The sequence below is a fragment of the Paramisgurnus dabryanus genome, chromosome 21 (assembly GCF_030506205.2).
Source record: "Paramisgurnus dabryanus chromosome 21, PD_genome_1.1, whole genome shotgun sequence".
Lineage (NCBI taxonomy): Eukaryota > Metazoa > Chordata > Actinopteri > Cypriniformes > Cobitidae > Paramisgurnus > Paramisgurnus dabryanus.
In genome coordinates, this window is record NC_133357.1 from 32,906,542 (window position 1) to 32,934,050 (window position 27,509).

The 27,509-nt window shown below is 39.3% G+C and overlaps 1 protein-coding gene and 1 long non-coding RNA gene across 4 annotated transcripts in view; one reads left to right on the forward strand and one right to left on the reverse strand.

Annotated features, from left to right (window-relative positions):
- Window positions 1-23,204, reverse strand: part of slc9a8 (solute carrier family 9 member 8) — a 325,111-nt gene extending 301,907 nt beyond the window's left edge. For 2 of the 3 annotated variants that reach the window (XM_065282599.2, XM_065282598.2), the window contains exon 1: window positions 22,980-23,204. In XM_065282599.2, coding sequence (XP_065138671.1) covers window positions 22,980-23,131 — 152 coding nt within the window. In that variant the 5' untranslated portion in view covers window positions 23,132-23,204. The remainder of the gene's footprint in view (window positions 1-22,979) is intronic. The other variant, XM_073813043.1, reaches the window with a different exon arrangement.
- An 835-nt stretch (window positions 23,205-24,039) lies between these two features.
- On the forward strand, window positions 24,040-25,537 carry LOC135775987 (uncharacterized). The gene is made up of 3 exons (XR_010543996.2): window positions 24,040-24,180; window positions 24,620-24,766; window positions 25,032-25,537. It is a non-coding gene; the product is annotated as an uncharacterized lncRNA (long non-coding RNA).
- Window positions 25,538-27,509: the final 1,972 nt, after the last annotated feature.

The following is a 27,509-nucleotide window of genomic DNA, read 5'->3' on the forward strand; positions in this document are numbered from 1 at the left end:
CAATAGGCACATCGATGCGATCGGAATCTTCAGACGAACAAACACCCCGCATGGCATCACAATAAGATATTTTTTGCCTTAGATATTAGACACTTCCTGTTTCTCTGATTTCGCCATAAATTTGTCAGCTCGCCTTGGCAGAACCGTTCGAGATATCAAAAATCCCTTCGCAATTTATCATCTACTATGTCTCGGCATTATGTTGACCACTTTTGATGTCAATTGCATGATTATTCTAGAAGGAGTATTTAAAAGAACATCGGCATCAACTGAAAGGCTTAAATATGCCTTTAAAATGAAAGTAAAGTTTGACGCATTGCCATGGGAACAGCGTTTGAGATATCAAAAATCCCTTCACAATTCATCATCTACAATGTCTCAGCATTATGTTGACCACTTCTGGAGTCAATCACATTATTTCCTCAGGAGGAGTATTTAAAAGTTTACCACACGCAGATGTAAGTTTTAAATATGCCTTCAAAGTGAAAGTAAAGTTTGACAGGTTGCCATGGGAACAGCGTTTGAGATATCAAAAATCCCTTCGCAATTTATCATCTACAATGTCTCAGCATCATGTTGACAACTTCTGGAGTCAATTGCATGAAAATCCTAGAAGGAGTATTTAAAAGAGCATCGCATGGAACTGTAAGGCTTAAATATGCCTTTAAAATGAAAGTAAAGTTTGACAGGTTGCCATGGGAACAGCGTTCGAGATATCAAAAATCCCTTCGCAATTTATCATCTACTATGTCTCGGCATTATGTTGACCACTTTTGGTGTCAATTGCATGATTATTCTAGAAGGAGTATTTAAAAGAACATCGGCATCAACTGAAAGGCTTAAATATGCCTTTAAAATGAAAGTAAAGTTTGACGCATTGCCATGGGAACAGCGTTTGAGATATCAAAAATCCCTTCACAATTCATCATCTACAATGTCTCAGCATTATGTTGACCACTTCTGGAGTCAATCACATTATTTCCTCAGGAGGAGTATTTAAAAGTTTACCACACACAGATGTAAGGTTTAAATATGCCTTCAAAATGAAAGTAAAGCTTGACAGGTTGCCATGGGAACAGCGTTTGAGATATCAAAAATCCCTTCGCAATTTATCATCTACAATGTCTTGGCATCATGTTGACCAATTCTCGTGTCAATCGCATGAAAATCCTAGGAGGAGTATTTAAAAGAACATCGCATGGAACTGTCAAAAAAATTCACCTTTGTGACCTACACACTTCTTGGCGCCTGGTGGTGGCGCTATTCCCGGGAGGCACAATAGGCACATCGCTGCGATCGGAATCTTCAGATGAACAAACACCCGCGTGTCATCACATTAAGACATTTTGTGCCTTAGATATTAGACACTTCCTGTTTCTCTGAATTCGCCATAAATTTGTCGCCTCGCCATGGCAGAACCGTTCGAGATATCAAAAATCCCTTCGCAAATTATCATCTACAAGGTCTCGGCATCATGTTCACCACGTTAGGTGTCATTCGCATGAATCCTCTAGGAGGAGTATTTAAAAGTTCACCCCATGCATTTTTGAAACAATCCAAAATAGCCGACTTCCTGTTGGGCGGAGCTAAAATGTTTGAGTGCGAAAGTTGTTTGGGTCGATGAGATCTATATGCATACCAACTCTCGTACATGTGCGTACATGTTTGCTCGATCTGTGCCCCAATGTTTGTTTTTGCATTACAGGGGGCGCTACAGAGCTCCCTTGCCACGCCCATATTCCAGCCTTTGCATGAGCCTAGTGGCACGTGACTTTTACATCTGTGCCAAATTTCTGTTGTTTTCAAGCATGTTAAGGCACCCAAAGTGCACGCCAAGAGCTTAAATATGCCTTAAAATGAAAGTAAAGTTTGACGTGTTGCCATGGGAACAGCGTTAGAGATATCAAAAATCCCTTCGCAATTTATCATCTACAATGTCTCAGCATCGTGTTGACCACTTTTGGTGTCAATCGCATGAAAATCCTAGGAGGAGTATTTAAAAGTTCACCACATGCAACTGTCAAGAAATCCACCTTTTGTGACTGCCACACTTCCTGGTGCCTGTTGGTGGCGCTATACCCGGGAGTCACAATAGGCACATTGATGCGATCGGAATCTTCAGACGAACAAACACCCCGCGTGGCATCACAATAAGACATTTTTTGCCTTAGATATTAGACACTTCCTGTTTCTCTGATTTCGCCATAAATTTGTCGCCTCGCCATGGCAGAACCGTTCGAGATATCAAAAATCCCTTCGCAATTTAACAAGTACAATGTCTCGACATCATGATCACCACGTTTGGTGTCAATCCCATGAATCCACTAGGAGGAGTATTTAAAAGTTCAACGCATTCATTTTTTAAACAATCCAAAATAGCCGACTTCCTGTTGGGCGGAGCTTAATGTTTAGAGTGCGAAAGTTGTTCGGGTCGATGAGATCTATATGCGTACCAACTCTCGTACATGTGCGTACATTTTTGCCCGATCTGTGCATCAATTTTTTTTTTTGCATTACAGGGGGCGCTATAGAGCCCCCTTGGCACGCCCGTGTTCCAGCCTTTGGATTTCTGCGATGACGGACGACTCTGATGTCTGTGCCAATTTTCAAGAGTTTTCGAGTATGTTAAGGCACCCAAAAAGTCCAAAAGTGTTTAAAAAAAAAAAATAATAATAATAATAATAATAAATATAGCTGCAAGCAGCAATGGCGGGCCCTCGCACGTTTTTTTACCGCTACACGGTGCCTCCGAGAAAACGATGCACGGCGGGCAAGGGCATCAAGTGGGTAAATATGAGTGGACTATTTCATGTTGCTACTGACCCATTTAGGTACAGTAGGCAAAAGAAACACCATATTTTAGACAAACGGGGGCGCTAGTCAGCCACTAAATAGACACGCCTTTATCTGACGTTTTTGTCAACACTTAACAGCCGAAAACTCTGATGTGTGTGCCAAATTTAAAGTTCAACTAAGCACGCCAAGAGCCTTAAACATGCCTGAAATTAAAGTAACATTTGACGCGTTGCCATGGGAACAGCGTTCGAGATGTCAAAAATTCCTTCACAATTTATCATCTACAATGTCTCGGCATCATGTTGACCACTTCTGGTGTCAATCGCATGAATCCCATACGAGGAGTATTTAAAGGTTCACAGAAAGTAACTGCCAGCGTTAAATATGTGTTAAAATGAAAGTAAAGTTTGACACGTTGCCATGGGAACAGAATTTAAGATATCAAAAATCCCTTCGCAATTTAGCGTCTACAATGTCTCAGCATCATGTACACCACTTCTGGAGTCAATCGCATGAATATTCTGGAAGGAGTATTTAAAAGAACATCGGCGTCAACTGAAAGGCTTAAATATGCCTTTAAAATGAAAGTAAAGTCTGACGCATTGCCATGGGAACAACGTTTGAAATATCAAAAATCCCTTCGCAATTTATCATCTACAATGTCTCAGCATCATGTTGACAACTTCTGGAGTCAATCGCATGAAAATCCTAGAAGGAGTATTTAAAAGAGCATCGCATGGAACTGTAAGGCTTAAATATGCCTTTAAAATGAAAGTAAAGTTTGACAGGTTACCATGGGAACAGCGTTCGAGATATCAAAAATCTCTTCGCAATTTATCATCTACAATGTCTCAGCATTATGTTGACCACTTCTGGAGTCAATCACATTATTTCCCCAGGAGGAGTATTTAAAAGTTTACCGCATGCAGCTGTAAGGTTTAAATATGCCTTAAAAATGAAAGTAAAGTTTGACAGGTTGCCATGGGAACAGCGTTCGAGATATCAAAAATCCCTTCGCAATTTATCATCTACAATGTCTTGGCATCATGTTGACCACTTTTGGTGTCAATCGCATAAACATTGTAGGAGGAGTATTTAAAAGAACATCGCATGGAACTGTCAAAAAAAATCCACCTTTGTGACTGACACACTTCCTGGCGCCTGGTGGTGGCGCTATACCCGGGAGTCACAATAGGCACATCGATGCGATCGGAATCTTCAGACGAACAAACACACCGCGTGTCATCACAATAAGAATTTTTTTGCCTTTGATATTAGACACTTCCTGTTTCTCTGATGTCGCCATAAATTTGTCGCCTCGCCATGGCAGAACCGTTCGAGATATCAAAAATCCCTTCGCAATTTAGCAAGTCCAATGTCTCGACATCATGTTCACCACGTTTGGTGTCAATCCCATGAATCCCCTGGGAGGAGTATATAAAAGTTCACTGCATGCATTTTTTAAACAATCAAAAATAGCCGACTTCCTGTTGGGCGGAGCTTAAATGTTAGAGGGCGAAAGTTGTTCGGGTCAATGAGATCTATAAGCGTACCAATTCTCGTACATGTGCGTGAATTTTTGCCCGATCTGTGCATCAATGTTTTTTTTTGCATTACAGGGGGCGCTACAGAGCCCCCGTGCCACGCCCGTGTTCCAGCCTTTGGATTTCTGCGATGACGGACGACTCTGACGTCTGTGCCAATTTTCAAGAGTTTTCGAGTATGTTAAGGCCCCCAAAAAGTCCAAAAGTGTTAAAAAAAAAAAAAAAATAATAATAATAAAAAAAAATAAAATAATAAATTCTAACAAAACCAATAGGGCTTCGCACCTTTCGGTGCAGGCCATTCTGGCCTGCTCCTCGGTGCTCGAGCCCTAAATATAGCTGCAAGCAGCGATGGCGGGCCCTCGCACGTTTGTTTACCGCTACCCGGTGCCTCCGAGAAAACGATGCACGGTGGGCATGTGCATCAAGTGGGTATATATCAGTGTACTATTTCATGTTACTACTGACCCATTAAGGTACAGTAGGTTAAAGAAACCCCATATTTTAGACAAACGGGGGCGCTAGTGAGCCACTAAAGAGACACGCCTTTGTCTGACCTATTTGTCCACTCTGAACAGCCGACAACTCTGATGTTTGTGCCGACTTTTAGGTTAATCTAAGCACGCCAAGAGTCCTAAATATGCCTGAAATAAATGTAAAGTTTGGGGCGTTGCCATGGGAACAGCGTTCGAGATATCAAAAATCCCTTCGCAATTTATCATCTACAATGTCTCGACATCATGTTGACCACTTCTGGTGTCAATCTCATGAATATTCTAGAAGGAGTATTTAAAAGAACATCGGCGTCAACTGAAAGGCTTAAATATGCCTTTAAAATGAAAGTAAAGTTTGACGCGTTGCCATGGGAACAGCGTTTGAGATATCAAAAATCCCTTCGCAATTTATCATCTACAATGTCTCGGCATCATGTTGACCACTTCTGGTGTCAATCTCATGAATATTCTAGAAGGAGTATTTAAAAGAAACATTGGCGTCAACTGAAAGGCTTAAATATGCCTTTAAAATGAAAGTAAAGTTTGACGCGTTGCCATGGGAACAGCGTTCGAGATATCAAAAATCCCTTCGCAATTTATCATCTACAATGTCTTGGCATCATGTTGACCACTTCTGGTGTCAATCTCATGAAAATCCTAGAAGGAGTATTTAAAAGTTTCTTGCATGCAACAGAAAGGCTTAAATATGCCTTTAAAATGAAAGTAAAGTTTGACGCGTTGCCATGGGAACATCGTTTGAGATATCAAAAATCCCTTCGCAATTTATCATCTACAATGTCTCGGCATCATGTTGACCACTTCTGGTGTCAATCTCATGAAAATCCTAGAAGGAGTATTTAAAAGAACATTGCATGGAACTGTCAAAAAAATCCAGCTTTGTGACTGACACACTTCCTGGCGCCTGGTGGTGGCGCTATACCCGGGAGTCACAATAGGCACATCGATGCGATCAGAATCTTCAGACGAACAAACACCCCGCGTGTCATCACAATAAGACATTTTTTGCCCTAGATATTAGACACTTCCTGTTTCTCTGATTTCGCCACAAATTTGTCGCCTCGCCATGGCAGAACCGTTCGAGATATCAAAAATCCCTTCGCAATTTAGCAAGTCCAATGTCTCGACATCATGTTCACCACGTTTGGTGTCAATCGCATGAATCCCCTGAGAGGAGTATATAAAAGTTCAACGCATGCATTTTTTAAACAATCCAAAATAGCCGACTTCCTGTTGGGCGGAGCTTAAATGTTAGAGGGCGAAAGTTGTTCCGGTCGATGAGATCTATAAGCGTACCAAGTCTCGTACATGTGCGTACATTTTTGCCCGATCTGTGCATCAATGTTTTTTTTGCATTACAGGGGGCGCTACAGAGCCCCTGTGCCACGCCCGTGTTCCAGCCTTTGGATTTCTGCGATGACGGACGACTCTGACGTCTGTGCCAATTTTCAAGAGTTTTCGAGTATGTTAAGGCCCCCAAAAAGTCCAAAAGTGTTAAAAAAAAAAAATAATAATAATAATAATAATAAAAATAATAAATCCGAGCAAAAACAATAGGGCTTCGCACCTACGGTGCAGGCCATTCTGGCCTGCTCCTCGGTGCTCGGGCCCTAATAAATCCGAGCAAAAACAATAGGGCTTCGCACCTACGGTGCAGGCCATTCTGGCCTGCTCCTCGGTGCTCGAGCCCTAAATATAGCTGCAAGCAGCAATGGCGGGCCCTCGCACGTTTTTTTACCGCTACACGGTGCGTCCGAGAAAACGATGCACGGTGGGCACATGCATCAAGTGGGTAAATATCAGTGGGCTATTTAATGTTGTTACTGAGCCATTTGGGGACTGTAGGTAAAAGAAACCCCACATTTTAGACAAACGGGGGCGCTAGTGAGCCACTTAAGAGACACACCTATGTCTGACCTGTTTGTGCACACTTAACAGCTGACAACTCTGATGTGTGTGCCGACTTTTAGGTTAATCTAAGCACGCCAAGAGTCCTAAATATGCCTGAAATAAATGTAAAGTTTGGGGCGTTGCCATGGGAACAGCGTTCGAGATATCAAAAATCCCTTCGCAATTTATCATCTACAATGTCTCGGCATCATGTTGACCACTTCTGGTGTCAATCTCATGAAAATCCTAGAAGGAGTATTTAAAAGAACATCGCATGGAACTGTAAGGCTTAAATATGCCTTTAAAATGAAAGTAAAGTTTGACAGGTTGCCATGGGAACAGCGTTCGAGATATCAAAAATCCCTTCGCAATTTATCATCTACAATGTCTCTGCATCATGTTGACCACTTCTTGTGTCAATCGCATGAAAATCCTAGAAGAAGTATTTAAAAGAACATCGCATGGAACTGTAAGGCTTAAATATGCCTTTAAAATGAAAGTAAAGTTTGACAGGTTGCCATGGGAACAGCATTCGAGATATCAAAAATCCCTTCGCAATTTATCATCTACAATGTCTCTGCATCATGTTGACCACTTCTTGTGTCAATCGCATGAAAATCCTAGAAGGAGTACTTAAAAGAACATCGCATGGAACTGTCAAAAAAATCCAGCTTTGTGACTGACACACTTCCTGGCGCCTGGTGGTGGCGCTATACCCGGGAGTCACAATAGGCACATCGATGCGATCGGAATCTTCCGGCGAACAAACACCCCGCTTGGCATCGCAATAAGAAATTTTTTGCCTTAGATATTAGACACTTCCTGTTTCTCTGATTTCGCCATAAATTTGTCGGCTCGCCATGGCAGAACCGTTCAAGATATCAAAAATCCCTTCGCAATTTAGCAAGTACAATGTCTCGGCATCATGATCACCACGTTTGGTGTCATTTGCATGAATCCCCTAGGAGGAGTATTTAAAAGTACACCGCATGCATTTTTTAAACAATCCAAAATAGCCGACTTCCTGTTGGGCGGAGCTTAAATGTTAGAGTGCGAAAGTTGTTCGGGTTGATGAGAACTATATGCGTACCAACTCTCGTACATGTGCGTACATGTTTGTCCGATCTGTGCAACAATGTTTGTTTTTGCATTACAGGGGGCGCTACAGAGCCCCCCTGCCACGCCCGAGTTCCAGCCTTTGCCAGGTCCTAATGGCCGACGACTCTGACGTCTGTGCCAAATTCCAAGAGTTTTCGAGTATGTTAAGGCACCCAAAATGCCCCAAAATGTAAAAAAAAAAAAATAAAATAAAATAAAATAAATATAGCTGCAAGCAGCAATGGCGGGCCCTCGCACGTTTTTTTACCGCTACACGGTGCGTCCGAGAAATCGATGCACGGTGGGCAAGGGCATCAAGTGGGTAAATATCAGTGGGCTATTTAATGTTGTTACTGAGCCATTTGGGGACTGTAGGTAGAAGAAACCCCACATTTTAGACAAACGGGGGCGCTAGTGAGCCACTTAAGAGACACGCCTATGTGTGACCTGTTTGTGCACACTTAACAGCTGACAACTCTGATGTGTGTGCCGACTTTTAGGTTAATCTAAGCAGGCCAAGAGCCCTAAATATGCCTGAAATAAATGTAAAGTTTGGGGCGTTGCCATGGGAACAGCTTTCGAGATATCAAAAATCCCTTCGCAATTTATCATCTACAATGTCTCGGCATCATGTTGACCACTTTTGGTGTCAATCTCATTAATATTCTAGAAGGAGTATTTAAAAGAACATCGGCGTCAACTGAAAGGCTTAAATATGCCTTTAAAATGAAAGTAAAATCTGACGCGTTGCCATGGGAACAGCGTTTGAGATATCAAAAATCCCTTCGCAATTTATCATCTACAATGTCTCAGCATCATGTTGACAACTTCTGGTGTGAATCACATTATTTCCTCAGGAGGAGTATTTAAAAGTTTACTGCATGCAGATGTAAGGTTTAAATATGCCTTTAAAATGAAAGTAAAGTTTGACAGGTTGCCATGGGAACAGCGTTCGAGATATCAAAAATCCCTTCGCAATTTATCATCTACAATGTCTCAGCATCATGTTGACAACTTCTGGTGTGAATCGCATTATTTCCCTAGAAGGAGTATTTAAAAGAACATTGCATGCGACTGTCAGGCTAAAATAAGCCTTTAAAATGAAAGTAAAAAGTTTGACGCGTTGCCATGGGAACAGCGTTTGACATATCAAAAATCCCTTCGCAATTTATCATCTACAATGTCTCGGCATCATGTAGACCACTTCTGGAGTCAATGGCATGAATATTCTAGAAGGAGTATTTAAAAGAACATCGGCGTCAACTAAAAGGCTTAAATATGCCTTTAAAATGAAAGTAAAGTTTGACGCGTTGTCATCGGAACAGCGTTTGAGATATCAAAAATCCCTTCGCAATTTATCATCTACAATCTCTCGGCTTCATGTTGACCACTTTTGGTGTCAATTGCATGATTTTTTTAGAAGGAGTATTTAAAAGAACATAGCATGGAACTGTCAAAAAAAATCCAGCTTTGTGACTGACGCACTTCCTGGCGCCTGGTGGTGGCGCTATACCCGGGAGTCACAATAGGCACATCGATGCGATCAGAATCTTCAGATGAAAAAACACCCCGCATGGCATCACAATAAGATATTTTTTGCCTTAGATATTAGACACTTCCTGTTTCTCTGAATTCGCCATAAATTCGTCACCTCGCCATGGCAGAACCATTCGAGATATCAAAAATCCCTTCGCAATTTAGCAAGTACAATGTCTCGGCATCATGATCACCACGTTTGGTGTCAATCCCATGAATCCACTAGGAGGAGTATTTAAAAGTTCAACGCATGCATTTTTTAAACAATCCAAAATAGCCGACTTCCTGTTGGGCGGAGCTTAAATGTTAGAGGGCGAAAGTTGTTCGGGTCGATGAGATCTATATGCGTACCAACTCTCGTACATGTGCGCACATTTTTGCCCGATCTGTGCATCAATGTTTTTTTTTGCATTACAGGGGGCGCTATAGAGCCCCCGTGCCACGCCCGTGTTCCAGCCTTTGGATTTCTGCGATGACGGACGACTCTGACGTCTGTGCCAAATTTCAAGAGTTTTCGAGTATGTTAAGGCACCCAAAAAGTCCAAAAGTGTGTTGTTACTGAGCCATTTGGGGACTGTAGCTAAAAGAAACCCCACATTTTAGACAAGCGGGGCACTAGTGAGCCACTTAAGAGACACGCCTATATCTGACCTTTCAGTGCACACTTAACCGCCGACAAATCTGATGTGTGTGCCAAATTTGAAGTCAATCTAAGCACACCAAGAGCCTTTAATATGCCTGAAATAAAAGAAAAGTTTGACGCGTTGCCATAGGAACAGCGTTTGAGATGTCCAAAATTCCTTCGCAATTTAGCGTCTACAATGTCTCAGCATCATGTTGACCACTTCTGGTGTCAATCTCATGAATATTCTAGAAGGAGTATTTAAAAGAACATCGGCGTCAACTTAAAGGCTTAAATAAGCCTTTAAAATGAAAGTAAAGTTTGACACGTTGCCATGGGAACAGCGTTTGAGATATCAAAAATCCCTTCGCAATTTATCATCTACTATGTCTCGGCATCATGTTGACCACTTCTGGTGTCAATCTCATGAATATTCTAGGAGGAGTATTTAAAAGAACATCGGCGTCAACTTAAAGGCTTAAATAAGCCTTTAAAATGAAAGTAAAGTTTGACACGTTGCCATGGGAACAGCGTTTGAGATATCAAAAATCCCTTCGCAATTTATCATCTACAATGTCTCGGCATCATGTTGACCACTTCTGGCGTCAATCGCATGAATATTCTAAAAGGAGTATTTAAAAGAACATCAGCGTCAAATGAAAGGCTAAAACTAAGCCTTTAAAATGAAAGTAAAGTTTGACGCATTGCCATGGGAACAGCGTTCGAGATATCAAAAATCCCTTCGCAATTTATCATCTACAATGTCTCAGCATTATGTTGACCACTTCTGGAGTCAATCACTTTATTTCCTCAGGAGGAGTATTTAAAAGTTTACCGCATGCAGCTGTAAGGTTTAAATATGCCTTAAAAATGAAAGTAAAGTTTGACAGGTTGTCATGGGAACAGCGTTCGAGATATCAAAAATCCCTTCGCAATTTATCATCTACAATGTCTTGGCATCATGTTGACCACTTTTGGTGTCAATCGCATAAACATTCTAGGAGGAGTATTTAAAAGAACATCGCATGGAACTGTCAAAAAAAATCCACCTTTGTGACTGACACACTTCCTGGCGCCTGGTGGTGGCGCTATACCCGGGAGTCACAATGGGCACATCGATGCGATCAGAATCTTCAGACGAACAAACACCCCGCGTGTCATCACAATAAGATATTTTTTGCCTTAGATATTAGACACTTCCTGTTTCTCTGAATTCGCCATAAATTTGTCGCCTCGCCATGGCAGAACCGTTCGAGATATCAAAAATTCCTTCGCAATTTAGCAAGTCCAATGTCTCGACATCAGGTTCACCACGTTTGGTGTCAATCGCATGCATCCTCTAGGAGGAGTATTTAAAAGTTCAACGCATGCATTTTTTAAACAATCCAAAATAGCCGACTTCCTGTTGGGCGGAGCTTAAATGTTAGAGGGCGAAAGTTGTTCGGGTCAAGGAGATCTATATGCGTACCAACTCTCGTACATGTGCGTACGTGCTTGCCCGATCTGCGCAACAATGTTTGTTTTTGCATTACAGGGGGCGCTACAGAGCCCCCGTGCCACGCCCGTGTTCCAGCCTTTGCCCGGTCGCAATGACGGACGACTTTGATGTGTGTGCCAAATTGCAAGAGTTTTCGAGTATGTTTAGGCACCCAAAATGGCCAAAAGTGTTAAAAAAAATAATAATAATCCGAGCAAAAACAATAGGGCTTCGCACCATTCGGTGCAGGCCATTCTGGCCTGCTCCTCGGTGCTCGGGCCCTAATAAGAAATCCGAGCAAAAACAATAGGGCTTCGCACCATTCGGTGCAGGCCATTCTGGCCTGCTCCTCGGTGCTCGGGCCCTAATAATAATCCGAGCAAAAACAATAGGGCTTCGCACCTTTCGGTGCAGGCCATTCTGGCCTGCTCCTCGGTGCTCGGGCCCTAATATTCCGAGCAAAAACAATAGGGCTTCGCACCATTCGGTGCAGGCCATTCTGGCCTGCTCCTCGGTGCTCGGGCCCTAATAAAGGTCTTCTGGGGTAATGGTTGGGATTGTGTAAGAAATATATTTTAAACTTTATAAACTGTATTAACTAGCTTCCGGTAACGGCACCATCTTGGACTCGGAATCACTTAGGGTGTACTCACTTTTGCACTCACGAAGGAATATATTTTGAGTTATGTTTGTAAACAAACCGTTCATGAGCCCCACTCACTTCCATAGTACGAAACAAGAATACTATGGAAGTGAATGGGGCTCATGAACGGTTTGTCTACAAACATTTCTCAAAATATATCCCTTCATGTTCATCGGAACAAAAATATTTAATCAGGTTTGTAACAACATGAGCGTGAGTAAATGATGAGAGACACACTATTACTGCCACGTGTAGTGTTAAATTTACTTTTAACATACTGTTTACAAAGTTTTTTTTATGTTTATCTTTCAGACTACCTGACCTGTTCCTGTTAAGAGCTAGTCACTCTTTGTGGAATGTTCGTAGCCCATTTTTTTCCCAAGTTTTTACAAAAGTTTTTTCATTGACCTCAAAATTGATGTGTAAAAATAATAATAAACTTGAATTTGTTTAAATATGTCTATAGACTGGGTTATTTTTGCACAAACCTATTTGGTAATTTTATGGTTCCTCATCTTATCTTTGCCATTCTATTATTTAATTACAAAGCAGCAATTTAGAATACGGTAATAACACAGTAGGATTACAGTATGCAGCTGGAAACCCTGCTGCCAGTATCTTAACGTAAATTTTAAGAACAACCGTAATTTAGAATACGGTAATGAAACCGTAGGATTACGGTACACTGCTAAAACAGGCTTGCGGTATTTTACTATTAATTTACAGAGCAGCCGTAATTTAGAATACGGTAATGAAACCGTAAAAATACGGTTCACTGCTGGAACCCCAGCTGCCAGTACTTTACCGTAAAATTACGGCGAAATTTTTTACAGTGTACATCAGCTCAAAACACTTGATCTGCTATAAAGTTAGTTTGGAGCAAAAATATTAATCCCACTATTTGTCGTGTTTTGATGGTGTGCTGAACTAACAAAGTGGTGTGTTTTAGCTATGAAAAATAGGTTTTAGGAATAATTTCAAATGGTTAAGCTTATGGTTTCTTTTTTTGTAAGTGAGACATTTAATCAAAGAAGAAATAAGCAATTAAAACACTGTGATAGACCGGTTAACTTGCTGATTTAATGATAGCTACTTTTATACATTTACAGATATAAAGTTTACAACATGAAAATGAAGTCCTCAAAACTTAATTCTCGCTGTTTTGTTTGCAAAAGTAAATAATATTTTCCTAACTTGCCTATTTTAGTTTGATGTGTTATTTATTTGTTACAACATTATTTAAATAATGCCAAGGAAAGAAAGAATAAAAACACCAAAGTAAGGAATACATTTGATTGTTATTTGACGTAAAAAAAATTATGCCCTTTTAAGTCCGTCAGCCCCTGCCCCTGAGGAAGTCTGTGCACGCCACTGGGGTGATGCAAAAATGAGTACACCCTGATGAATATGTTAGCAAAAAAATAAAGTGTAATTAACAGGTATTCACTAGGAAATGATGAATATAATTAATCATCACACAGGTGTCCACAGGATAACTGGCAATTGAGAGTGGTATTTAAAAAAGAAAATCCACTTTCATGTAATGGTGACAGAATAGCACCACATGATAAAGAAATGTCTCAAGACATAAGAAATAAAAATAATTTCTTTCTACATAATGGTCAAGGTTTCAAGATAATTAGTTAAGCCTTGCTAATAAGTTTTAATACTGTCACGAAAGGGATCCAAAAATTAAAAAAGGATGGACTTCTGTGAAGCTCTCTGTGATGTCCAGGACGTCCACTGAAGTTAACACCTCGTCAAGAGTGTTCTGTGATGAGAGATGTTGAAAAAAATCATCATGCAAGTTCAGCACAGTTGGCTAAATCATTAGAAAGTCAACCTGGGGTGTTTCCTGTGACACCACAAGACGGACGTACAGTGCAAAGGAGATTGCATGGCTGTCATCCACAGGGGAAGCCAGTGGTAAAGCCAATCAGGGCCGTGCACAGACATTTTGAGGGGCAGTGGCCCAAACCAAAAAGGGGGCACTGGGGGAGGGCACAATTTATATGGTTTTAACAATATGATGTGTTATAGATTAGTATCAGAAAAAGAGAAGTGATTATAATGGAAAATATACTTAATAACAAGAATTAAAGTGTGACAAAACTGCTTAATAATATGATTTACGTACTGAGGCTTTGAATCCATGTTTACAATTTTGAAGAGCCTTTGCAGCCTTCCTTTGCAGTCTTCTTTTTTTTTGTGAAAACATTGTTTTTTATTTTTTTGTCTACAAAGTGTGCCAACAACAGCAAATTTGGTGTTATTTATATTAGACAATCACTGTAATTCTAAGAATGTTTACAACTAAGTTGTTAGCACTTTTAGAAGACCAAGAGCAAATCATTACCCACAGAAATACAAAAACATACGAAAGCCAAGAGAGGTCATCCACATTTTTATTTTTGCTGCTTGTTTTCTCATGATCTCGAGATAACAAAAGTTGTTTTCATGTTATCCTGACATGATAATCCAAATGCCATAATGTAATTTCCTGTCCAAAATATTCGTTTATTTTGAAGTGGACTGCTGATGCATATATGAGTTGGGTTACCACGCGTAGCTCATTGTCGATAGACTTAATAAATAAATAAAGTTTGATGTTCGTGAATTTAGGGACCATCTCTACAGGAACAATGTACACGTTTCTATCTTCAATAGTATTTAACAATTTATTTGAATAAAAATAAAAAATCTAAAAAAGTGTGCGTAGTTGACAACCACATGAACACTTTACAGTTGGTTTTGTGACTGTTTGTTGATTTTAAGTAACTCCATTTTAATGCTGTTTAACTCTTTCACCGCCACCATTTAAAAAAAAAGTTGCCAGCCAGCGCCAGCGTTTTTCATGATTTTCACCAAAGTTTAATGCCTTCCAGAAAATGTTCTTCTTTAAATAAATAAACATACAATATACCAAATGAAAGAACAGACCCTCTGCTTTCAAACAAAAAAAAACGTTTCATCCTACCTTTAGTGGTTCTTTTGCAATCAGCTTTTGAATATGGGTAGGTTTTTGCAAAAACACCATATTTTGAGCAAAAAGCAGAGATAATTCCATTTTTATGACGGACTTTTCATAGAGATCATATTCAGAGCGATCTTTAAAACAGACACGGACATGCAGCAGCTTGCCATAGGGCAATACTTCCGTTGCGGAAGGGCGCCACCTGGTGGATAAAAGCGGTATTGCGGAAAGACGGAAAATCTCGTCATTGGCGGGGAAGCGTTTTCTCTTAATTGACGAGATATCTCGTCAATGGCGGGGAAAGAGTTAAGTAGAAACGTATATGGAGATACTTTATAGACGGTCCCTAAATTCACCGCGCTATCAAATGGTCAATTATTGGCAAATCTGTTTCATCTTGAGCGAATCCCTGATCCAAGTAAAATCGAATTTGTTCATTCATGCTAATTTAGCTAAATATGCTTTTGCAGTCTAAAAATTATGTTCTTTTGTAAGCTTTAATCACATCACAAGAATACAACTGTTATCTCGAGGTAAGGAGAAAATTAAGTCGTGATCACGAGAAAACAACCAAGCAAAAATAAATATGGCACACAACTTCTCTCGGCTTCAAACTACCAAATTACTAATTGAGCAGCTTAACAACTGAGGTAATGTAATGAAACTACCTGTTAATACAACAAACTGTCGTCTCCGCCCTTCAAAGAGTGGACACAGATTGTGAGAGATGCTGCGTCGCGTGCGGGAAATCACGAAGTGGATTACCAGAAAAGGTGGATCTTTAGCGGAGCGGTAACAGAACACTTTGACCCGGGTTGGCGGTTGCACGGCCCTGAAGCCAATGCACAAAAAGCCTTTTGCTAGAGCTCATATTGAGAAAGGTAAAGACTATTGGGTCTCTCACTGTCTATACTTTGGAGTAAACTATATTCAAAACTATATAATCAGGGGTGTATAAGACCTTTTTATAATTAAGCCATTATGCTTTTATCACCTTAGAATGAGACGTTTTTATCTACATACAAGAGGGTCCCCTTACGTGGAATTTGCCATTTTGTGCCGCCATGTTTCTACAGAAGCCCTTAACGAACAAACTTTTTTACTAAGTTGTCTCCGACAATTACATGTTTTTCTGGTGGCGGCTACCGTAGCTTCTCTATGTGTTTCAAAAGTGCGGATGAGCATTGGACTGCACCGTTGGTTGCAATTCGCAACCTCACCACTAGATGTCACTAAAATTTACACACTGCACCTTTAAAGAGAAGATGCTACCATCACACTGTGCCCTTGGTCACTGGGCAATCTTTTAACATGATTGTGACCCAAAACACACAAATAAAGGTCACTAATTCATTTTAGAAGAAGCACAGGGTTAAAGTGATTCAGACCTCAACCCCAGGTTGAGGTATGGGGAGCTCTAAAAAGACAAACAGAACGTTATTTTCCATCCAGGATCTGAAAGAGGTTATTGTTCAAGAATGGAGAATAACAGATGTAACTGTATATTGTCAACTTCTTTATTCAATGTCTAGAAGAATTAGTGCTGTTTTTAAAAAAAGAATGGAGGCCATACAAAATATTAGATTGTATTTATTTTAAGAATCTTTGTAGGGTGTACTCATTTATGCATCACCTCATTTGATTTAAATGTATTATTTTTCGTATCTTTAAGATGGTAAGTGACTTTCACTCTTATGTTAAGAAACAAATGTTTAATAAAACTGGTGTGTAAAAAAGAAAGCTAATTGGTCTCATATTCACTGACAAATGGAGAAAAATCGTAATTTTCAAAGGTGGTGTACTCATTTATGCTGTGCACTGTACATATACATACAAATACATACATATACACATACATACATACATACATACATATCGTCGCTGCCCGATGAAACTCACGTATGTCCAAAACGGTTACTTTTCAGGAAGTGAAAAAAGCAGTTGAAAATGTAGCGTTGTCATACTTTGGTACGGCATCTTTACATGTAACCATGTTCTTACCAGTGTAATTAATTATATAATCATTTTTCTCCTAGGGGGGGTTTTAACTTACCACTTTACTGTATACATTACATTATTACTACGCTCGCTTGTACAGTTTATTAGCCGCTGTTGTCTTCTTCTTATATTATCTATAGCAGGGGTTCCCAAACTTTTTTTCCTGCGCACCCCCTTCTATGTCCCAACCGGGTTGGCGCACCCCCAATCCCCATTTAAAAAAAATCAAAAAAAGCTTTATTTTCTCACCATAAATACTCATGTTTAATCATGCGCAAATAACCAAGTGCCGGTTGCACTAGCCGGACGTTAAGAAGTATAGTCCTACGTCGGGCTTAGCTACGTCCAACATTGTGAAAACTATTTACGCCTATTGCACCATCTGAAACTACGCTCAGCGTAGATGATGCGCGCCCCCGTGTATGCGTTTAACCACTGTGATATTTAGACGCCATTCGAGTTTACTATGGTAAAAAACATACACTTACTGCCGTCAGCTAATAGATGACATATGAGAGGTTTCCTAATGTTTACCAGTGCGTCACGTGCAGACCCATCAAACACATTCACGAAAGCCTTTACTGTTCGCACAAAAGGTGTATAATAGTTTGCAGATTCATTATAACAGCTCAAGTTTCAAACAAAATTAAATGAAAGCTTTTAATAAGTTCTCTACAGTAAGTATTTATGTATTTTATTATATAATTCATTGGCGGTCTCTTTACCATGCATGAAAACACATTGCTCGCGTATCCTGTGCCCATGTCTCGTCACATTTCATTATTTCTATTTTTGCCATAAAAAAGTCTCTCTATCTTGGTCCCTCTCCTCCTTCGTGACTAACAACTTTATCATAAGACGTCCCACATGACAGTTTCCCTGATTTCAGTCAGTTAAGCATATTTATAATATATATGGAATGAATGAAACGAGTTGGCACGCATATAGCGGCTGCAGTGCATAACAGAAGAGCAGTGCGTAGAAAAAGACAGCAGCTGTCTTCTACGTTTCTATCAAAAACTAATAAATTATAGTTTTTTATTTAAAATAAAAGCGATTAAAAAGGAAATGTTTACTGTTCATTTTTTTATTTATTTATTGTATGGAAAATCCCACTTAACAGACCGCCATTACATTTTTCCTCTCGCGCACCCCCTGGTGGCAGCTCGCGTACCCCTGGGGGTGCGCGTACCACACTTTGGGAATCCCTGATCTATAGATTATTCTGTGTTTTTCCCTACATCTATTCATTTAAAGCTGCTTTGAAACAATTAACAATTGTGAAAAGCGCTATATAAATAAAATTGAATTGAATATACAGTGAGGAAAATAAGCATTTGAACACTCTGCTATTTTGCAAGTTCTACCACTTAGAAATTATGGAGGGGTCTGAAATTGTCATCGTAGGTGCATGTCCACTAAGGGTGTCACGATTTTGATTTTAAATCGAAATCGATCGAAATTAAGGCACAACCTCGAACTTCGAATTAAAAAAATGGGATCGTCGATGCTGCCACGCCCCCATGTCACGTCCGGTCGGCTTGCCAAGCGGAGCAAAAAAAACTCTCAGAGATTTATATTTTAAACACAAGGGATGTATTGCTACAACTTTTTAAAATGCATATCATAAACAGGATTACTCCCTAGTGATCTGACTTCAGACTGAGCGCAGCTCTCTGCACGTGCGCGAGAGTGAGAGAGGCGCCAAGATGCAGTGGGTTATTTTTTAAACAAAAAAAAAGGATAGTTTGCCTCAGCTCGAATGAAACGCATAAAACTGAACAAATACGTTAAGGATTACTACTTTTGTTTATGTTTAGACTTCCGTCAGATGTGAGTGCACGTGAGACAGAAACCCCATTCACACAGACCTCTGGTCCTAGAAAATACCCGTAAAATTGCCAGACAAGCGTCTGTGTGAACAAAAACTCGTTCCGTTAATCTTCTGGGATCGTTGCCGGAAAGAGGACCTAGAAAGATACGCGGGTAACCCTCTGTGTAAACAAGAAGCCGCAAGAATGCCGTAATGGGCGTGTCGAAGTGAGGTCATCATCACAACACAAGTTATGGTTCAGCTCCTTACAATGAGAGATAACATGCATATAAACATTCACCACGAGAAATGTTGCAAACTAGATTGAAGCAGTTATCAGGAAATGATATGAGACGCATAAACAATGACACACGTGCCGTAGTGAGGACGCGCGTGTCATGGCAACATGAAGTTGGTTCAACTCTTTAAAATGAGGGATTTACAACATTCACTATGAGAAATGTCAGCAAACTGGACTGAAGCAGATATCAGGTAAGTTAGCTCGTCACTTACTGCGTTGAAACAGAGAACATTCAGCAGCATAAAAGAATATCGCGTCACGTGCTCATTTGAGCTATAATAAACGAAAAAACCCGCATGTCATCCCAACAAGATATATCGTTCAGCTCCTCAAAATGCGGGTTTTAAATGCATATAAACAATCACGATGAGAAATGTCTGAAAACTGTATTAAAGCAGAGATCAGGGAGCTCGTCAAATATCCACTCAGAAGCTGAGATCATTCACCAGCATAGAACTGTGCGTTCACGCGCTGCTTTGTAGTCTTATCATAAACAAAAATGCACGCGAGTTGTTTCTGGAGAGAAAAATAATAAAAAATATGCAAACTTCAGACGAGAGGGCGGGACTTTCAATAGGTCGCGTGTCTTTCCGGGACCGTCACATGCCGGGTAAACTTGGCAGTGTGAATGAAAAAAAATCTAACTATTCCGAAAAAATCCAGGATGCATATCCCGTGTATTTTACGGAATTTCTGTGTGAAAAGGGCTAGAGAGAAGCACAGATGCTCATGACGCGGTGGATTTATTTCAGATGCTTGGAGTCCAAGACGCACGCATTAAGTTCAGGTGCGTGCAAGAAGAAATTATTTCCCTCCAAGCTCTATCGCGTAAAGTGAAGCCCACAAAGCATGTGAGGAAAAGCACGCAATGTGCATGTTAATGTGAAACTATAATAGTAATAAATATGGCATAGCATTTTTTGTCTTTCAAAAAAAAACTAAAAATTGAGGATCGAATTGAATTGTGACATCAGAATCGAAAATGTAATCGAATCGAGGATTTAGAGAATCGTGACACCCCTAATGTCCACTGTGAGAGACATAATCTAAAAAAAATCCAGAAATCACAATGTATGATTTTTTTACTATTTATTTGTATGATAAAGCTGCAAATAAGTATTTGAACACCTGGGAAAATCAATGTTATTATTTGGTACAGTAGCCTGTGTTTGCAATTACAGAAGTCAAACGTTTCCTGTAGTTTTTCACCAGGTTGGCACCAACTCCACTCTACACACAGATCTTCTCTAGATCATTCAGGTCGCTGAGAAACACGGAGTTTGAGCTATATCCAAAGATTCTATATTGGGTTTAGGTCTGGAGAGTGGAGGTGGACATTTTAAAGGCAGACTAACAGGTCTTTGAGGGTCAGAATTCTAGCTGATAGACAGGTGTTCAAATACTTATTTTCCTCACTTATATATATATATATATATATATATATATATATATATATATATATATATATATATATATATATAATATCATGTTGGATATTTCGGTTTTTAATCCTGTTAAGACTAGAAACTATGTTGGCATCAGTGGTCAGGCTTTAGCATGGTTTAGATCATATCTAAGCAATCGCAATCAACAGATTGTGACGAATTCAGCAGAGCTGATAGCGGGTTAGGGGTGGGACGGTTGTCATGACCACCGCACCACCGCGGTGGTGCAATGCCACCGCAGTGGTGAAGTGCCACCGGCGGTTGTGTGACGTCACATATCAAGTGAATGATTAAACAAAATAATAAGTAAAAATTGCAGTTTTTTTACACGTGAAATAATAATAACAAAAGTTGTACAGTAATTTAAAGCCTACGATACAAATTTATAACATTGTTTTATGTTAATACACAAATCTCCGCTACATTACCATGTATGGCGTTTCCACTAAACTGGTGGATTTTAGCATAACTCAGCACATTGGAGTTTAGCCATGTCACTGTGTTGTGCGTCTGCTTTAGTTTCTTTTGGTCTCCAGTGACAGTGATACATACACATCACGTTTGTCTTTTGTTGTGAAATAAAAATTTTATCAGGTTAAGGTTGCGCGCATCAGGAAGCGCATTTAGTGAAACTTTATTTTCTTTCACCATTTAAACCACCCTAACCCCCCCATGGACCCCACCACCGCAACACCGGCGGTTGTTGTTGATGGTTCCACCGCGGTGGTAAAAATTTGCCACCATCACAGCCCTATAGCGCGTCACATCACAGAGCAGCAGGTGTCAGATTTCATTTATTCTTATCAGAGTGTGCGAGGTGAGCTGACTGACCAGACTCTAGAGCTACAGAAAAATGTAGTTAAGTTAGTAGCATGGCTACTTGTAGTTAACTTTTCCCCAACACTGGTTAATTAAACTATTAAAATTATGTTGAATAAACATTGAGTTTATATCCATCTTGACTGATTTTTCATCATTACAATAACATTATTCTTGGGTGCAAACATGATAAAAATCTATGAAAAATTTTAACGTGTTTCAATGATAATTTGGTTGATGCATCAACATCAATTCTTCTTCTTCCTTTATTTCTTTACGCCATTCCAGCATGTACGGCTATATTCATGGCGAGAACAAGTTAATCCATACACAAGTTTTATTCAGACAAGTTGATCCTTACACAGGTTGGGGAAGGGACAATTTGGCATCTCCAATCTGCCTAACTTGCATGTTTTTGGCCTGTGGGAGGAAACCGGAGTACCCGGAGTACAACATCAATTCAATGTTGATTCACTGTTGGTCTGCTATCTGGGTAACGACATTAGGAGATAAGAAATGCAAAAAAAAATGCAAATGCCTTTTTCTTGGTGGGGCCCCCAGGACCATCACAGTGCCCCAGTTTGTGAAGCACTGCACTAGCCTATTATATAAGGAATATTTTCCTTAAAAAAACTGAATTACCTTAATTCTTTTCAACTAAGGAAAAAAATACATGCACATCTTGAATTATGTAAGGGTGAGTAAAAAATCATGGCATTTTAAAATTAAGTTTTAAAGTAGTGAACTGCTCCTTAAACGACCTTATAGACCCTTTTACAGCTCACGTGATCAAATAGCCTGCGCGCGCATTTGGGCAACGGAAGTGGTGTTATTCCCCATTGGTTCTAACGTGGTAGCAACTCAGAAAGTTTATTAAAACGGTTTCCCAGCATCAAATTGTCTGGTTGTTGCGTTTGGTTGCACAAATATAATATACTAATATACGTATATATGTATCTGGCAACTTTATTTTTGGCCATCTGCTAACGTCTTCTATCCACTCCCCTATAGTACACGGATCTGGTAGCTGTGTTGAAAATGTTCATAAAGTCAACTTTTTTAAAATAACTTACTTTTTGTGTTGCTTCACTTTTGATTCTTACGATACTTCCGTTGCCTAAATGCGCGCGCATACGCTTCTACGTCATCATTGTGTACAAACAGTAAAAGGGTCTATTGAAAGTGGCGAGACAACGAGTCGCTGGCGGTCTGGCCGACAAAGCATTTTATGTATTTCTAAATACTTACATTCAATTTATTTCAAAGATTGTAAAATACACAAAGTATTTTGTATTTTCCAAAACGTCCGGAATACTGTCCATCGATGATGGTAATTACTTGCTATTACAAAAAACAATCGTCCTACCAGGAACGGTATAAAACATGCCAGATGAGTAACATGTCACTTTTCTGTTAGGTATCGTGATAAAGAGAAATTTTGAAAATGATTTGTTGTATGTCATTAGACAGGCGTCAGCCGTTAAACTGAAAGTAAACTATGTGAACTGTACCTGAAAAGCTGTTCAGTGTTACTCTGATCCTGTAAATCATTGACAGCTTTAAAACTGCCATCATCTGCCGTCGTTAACCGCCCGCAATCACCCGTCAGTACGATGATCAATAACACGCAGATTATAGCAGCACAATTACTGACACTGTTCATTCTTACAAACACAAAATTAAGAGCTCATAACATTCATGCTTGCCAGTACAACATTCGTCATTCTTATTTTCCCGGAAATTCAAGAACTCTGGGAAATGTAGTTTTCATTTATATGCTTTAACCTATAAATTCTTTTAAGCAGATAAACAAATGTAAATGTTATATTAGGACATTTTCTATTTACATTTAAACGAATTTTTAAAATATGTACATTGTAACAAAAAGCGTTTAAAAGGGATAGCTCTAATTCACACGGCTGCAATGAACACTGGGAGTTGTATTTCGTTACTTCCAGACGCTCTGCAGCTATCGCCACTTTTGAGACACCCTTTTTTTTTGTGCTTTATTTTGTATCAAAATAATTGTACAATCAAAGCATCATGTAGCACCATTGCAAGCATAAAGAATTACAAATAACATTTAAAGTAAAAGAAATACACTTTAAGGAAAAAAGAGAAAAGAAAATAAATAAAAATAAAATAAAATAAAGAGGGTATACAATACAATACTTTCAAAATGAGGAATTTAACGCATTGTAATATATCATAGTCTTGGTAGCTTTAGGGTTTGAAAGTCCTTTCAATGTTTCAAAATAACTCTTCATCTGAACCTTAAATTGGGTAATATTGGGCTTAGTCCGAGTCCATTTGCATTTATGAATGTAAAACTTACCATATAAGATAATAAGATTTAAAAAAAAGATATGACCTTTAAGGAAATCATTTTCTTCATGAAAGAAAAAAACATCTTTTTTCTGTATTTTGATTTTTTTCTCCACAGAATAATTCAAACAAATTTTCAATGTCGATCCAAAAAAATCTTGTATATATGCAACTTTTGAGACACCCCTCGCTGCAGCTTGCAGCGCGATGACGTGGTGGATTAATCCAATACGTAGTGGATGTTCAAACACGCATGCGCAGTAAATATAATGTTACGCGCATGCGCGGTGGTGTGTTGTTGTTGGTGAACAATCGCACGTGCTTTGGTATTTCAAGAAGAATCTGCCGAAAAACGATGGATTATTTAACAACAGTGATTGTATAAAGGTAGGTAATTAATCTTTATTTACTGATTTGTTGTTTCAACATGTATAGTCTTGTGTAACGTTAGTGTTAGGTGTCCGAAGCGGTATAAAGGTGGCTTAATATGCTCACAGCGATTCTCATTTAAATCTTATAACATTACTTCAGAACATATATGCCAACCGTGGACAGACTGCAGGTCTAATGTAAAACTAACCTGATTTTGCTAGGCTAACTAATGTTTTTGTTTTGTTTTTTTTGCTATTGCATTGTTCTAGATGAATGTCTTTTAAAAGGACATTTGCCCAGCAATTTTAAGGTGCACACATACTGTAACCATCACTTAATCTTAAATTAATACATCTGGATTGTATTTTTTATAAAAGAGGCTTAGTACTTGTATGTTAACAATCCTTTGCATTTTTATTTGAAAAGGTCAACTTAATGAGATTTTTTTTTGTAGATTTGACTGGATTTGGCAAGATGCCCTTGCTCATTAAAGAAGATGGAGATGTGGCTTTCCTCAGACTGTCTCTGACATGCCAGCTTTTTCACCATGTTGTTAGTGAAGCATCTTTCAGAGAAAAGGCTCATGTTGTCTGGCTTGACAGTGAGTTATTAATTTAAACATTTTCCCATAGCTCAATTGGTAGAGCATTACATTACTAGCAAATATCATCAGGGAACACACATACTAAATAAAGCATGTTACTGTAAGTCACTTTGGATAAAAGCATCTGCCAAACGTGTAAATGTAAATGGGTGTGTATGCTTATACTGTAGTAACAGTGTTTTTTTATTCATATAAAGTATCCCTAGATTTAGACTATACATTTAAGTTAATTTTTAATATTTATTTTTCTTTCTTAAAATAGGTGTTGTCAACTGGAACACATTCTCCATGGTGTAGAGATTTATTTACAGACTGTCCACCTGGTCGAGTTGGAGGAAGGGTGTCCCAGGGACGAATTGTTCATCTATTCTGCATCAGTAAAGCAGTGGTGGCGTGGCACTGACCTTAAACTATTTAAGATCAAACTGTGACAAAAGCTTTACCTGACCTTACTGCAGTCAGTTATATGTGACCCTGCCTGTGAAAAAACAGGATAAGTCTTGAAATGTAATTATGATATATTGAGCATCAAAGTGTTATTTTCATTAATCTCACATTGATTTTGATATTTGACCAGTGGCGGCTGGTCACTAGGGGGCGCTGGGGCGCCGCCCCCTTAAAGCTGGCCAGAGAGGAAAGCTACTTTGACATGTTACCAAAAAAGTTAAATATATAGTGCAAATTAATACAAAATAAATTCATTTAGTTGTACTATTTCACTGTTAGTCATGTTATAATTGATTTAAAACAATTAAAAATCAAAACTGAGTTCGTTGTGTGTGTGTCATGTTTGTGTGTCTGGGGCGCACCCCTAATGAGTGTCTATGTAGGTCAGGAAAAAGGGTAAAAACATGTGACCTGAGGCTGAGCTCTAAGTGGCTGGTTTCGGATCCGCCCTGGGGCGCAGGACTGTGCGTCCCAAACACTCCCACTTATGTTGAAAGCGAATCAATATTGCTTTTAATGTTTTTTACCTCCTGTGATTGGATGGTTCGAAGAGTCTCATAACCGCGTTGGAGATTGCTGTGTTAACTGATAGCTACAGTACAGATCAGTGAAAGCAAGTGAAATATCTTGAGATGAAGGAAAATATGCTTTTATCCTTACAAAATCACCCTTTACAAGATATTTAATTGATGAATAAATAAAGGATTAAGAAACTTGGATTAGATCGACCAACGGAGTCAAATGATGGCAGTCTGTGTTCTCCACCACTTCTCATGGCAAACGGAGTTGGCTAGCTGGATATTATGTAAGTCTTCTTGAGTTTTATTTTTTCCCTGTTTGCTGTTTTAAAGTCTGAATGCGTGATAGACGTGCACGTCACGACATGAACTTTTGTGGCGCATTTGAGCTTGTGTTGCGTGGACATAATGAGAGCGAGTGCTGCTCATATAATCCGGTATATTTCGTGGCTTGGTCAACTTTGTTGTTAGTTTTGTTGTTGTACAGTGTTGTAGAGTTTAAAAAGCACCCACGAGAAAACCACTGTTTTTAAGGAAACTTCACGAACCGTGCATATTGAGCTGATGGACTGTATGTACTCCCTGTTGTGAGGGAAAAATGTGCTTGTGCTATGGCTATAAAAGCAAAAAGAAACATACGAGCCTGTGATTAGGCAACTTTAGTGTCTCTTTTTGTGTGTTTTCGGTCGCGTTAAACGAAAGTCTTTGACGGAGAAAATTTAAGCAGGATAAAGAAAATATTAGCGCCATTTTGGCAGATGCCCATACAACTCAACTTGAGAATGTAATTCCTATGTATGTCCAGTTGGTGGCAGTGTGTTGCTCAAATGACGCCATGGTTTCTAGATATTCTCGCGATATTTTGATGTCATACATTGATTGGTCTGCGCATGGCTGCTGAAGTTAAACACTACAGGTCAGGAGCGCTGCAACAAGACGCCTGTCTAAGGTAAAGATACAAAATCTAATGACAAGAGTCTGCATTAATCTGCCTTCATGCGTTTATTACATAAGATGGTTTCAGATGAGTTTAGTTTAATTAAGATTTTTACATGTTTATTGATATTTTAATCGCAGTAGTATTTTGTTATTTGATTTGTTCATATTTGCCTGTTCAGCATAAAGCTCCGTGTTTTATTGCCTCCGCTGTCACTGTGAGAAAAAAAAACATTAATTCATCTGCTTCGTGTGATGGTAAAGTGATGCACGGTCTCCGTTTATCTGTTCTCTAAACAAATGAATAAACACATTTGACTTGTATGCTCGTCTTGTAAGTTTATGATTAGAAATGGACATGTGAACGAAAATGAAAATAATTAAAACATGAAATGACGGATAATAAATGACTGCGAAGGACTCTTTACAACGCTGTTTTAAAAAAAAAATGACGGAGATTGAAAATGTCTATCGCAACCTCTCTCTCTCTCTCTCTCTCTCTCTCTCTCTCTCTCTCTCTCTCTCTCTCTCTCTCTCTCTCTCTCGTTGCTCTGTGTGTGTGTGTGTGTGTGTGTGTGTGTGTGTGCGTGCGTGCATGCGTGCGTGCGTGCGTGCGTGTGAATGATTACCTTGATATTAGTTAATTACAGATTCATAGTACATTTATTTCGTACGTTTGATTTCAACTGTAACATTTTCAGCATTAAATGCTAATGATACTCATCACCTGATAAATGGCTATTAAGAGTACTACATTACTACAGTAAAAGTTTGATTTTTAGTGCGTTGCGCCCCCCCAAATTTTTTTAGCACCAGCCGCCACTGTATTTGACATGATT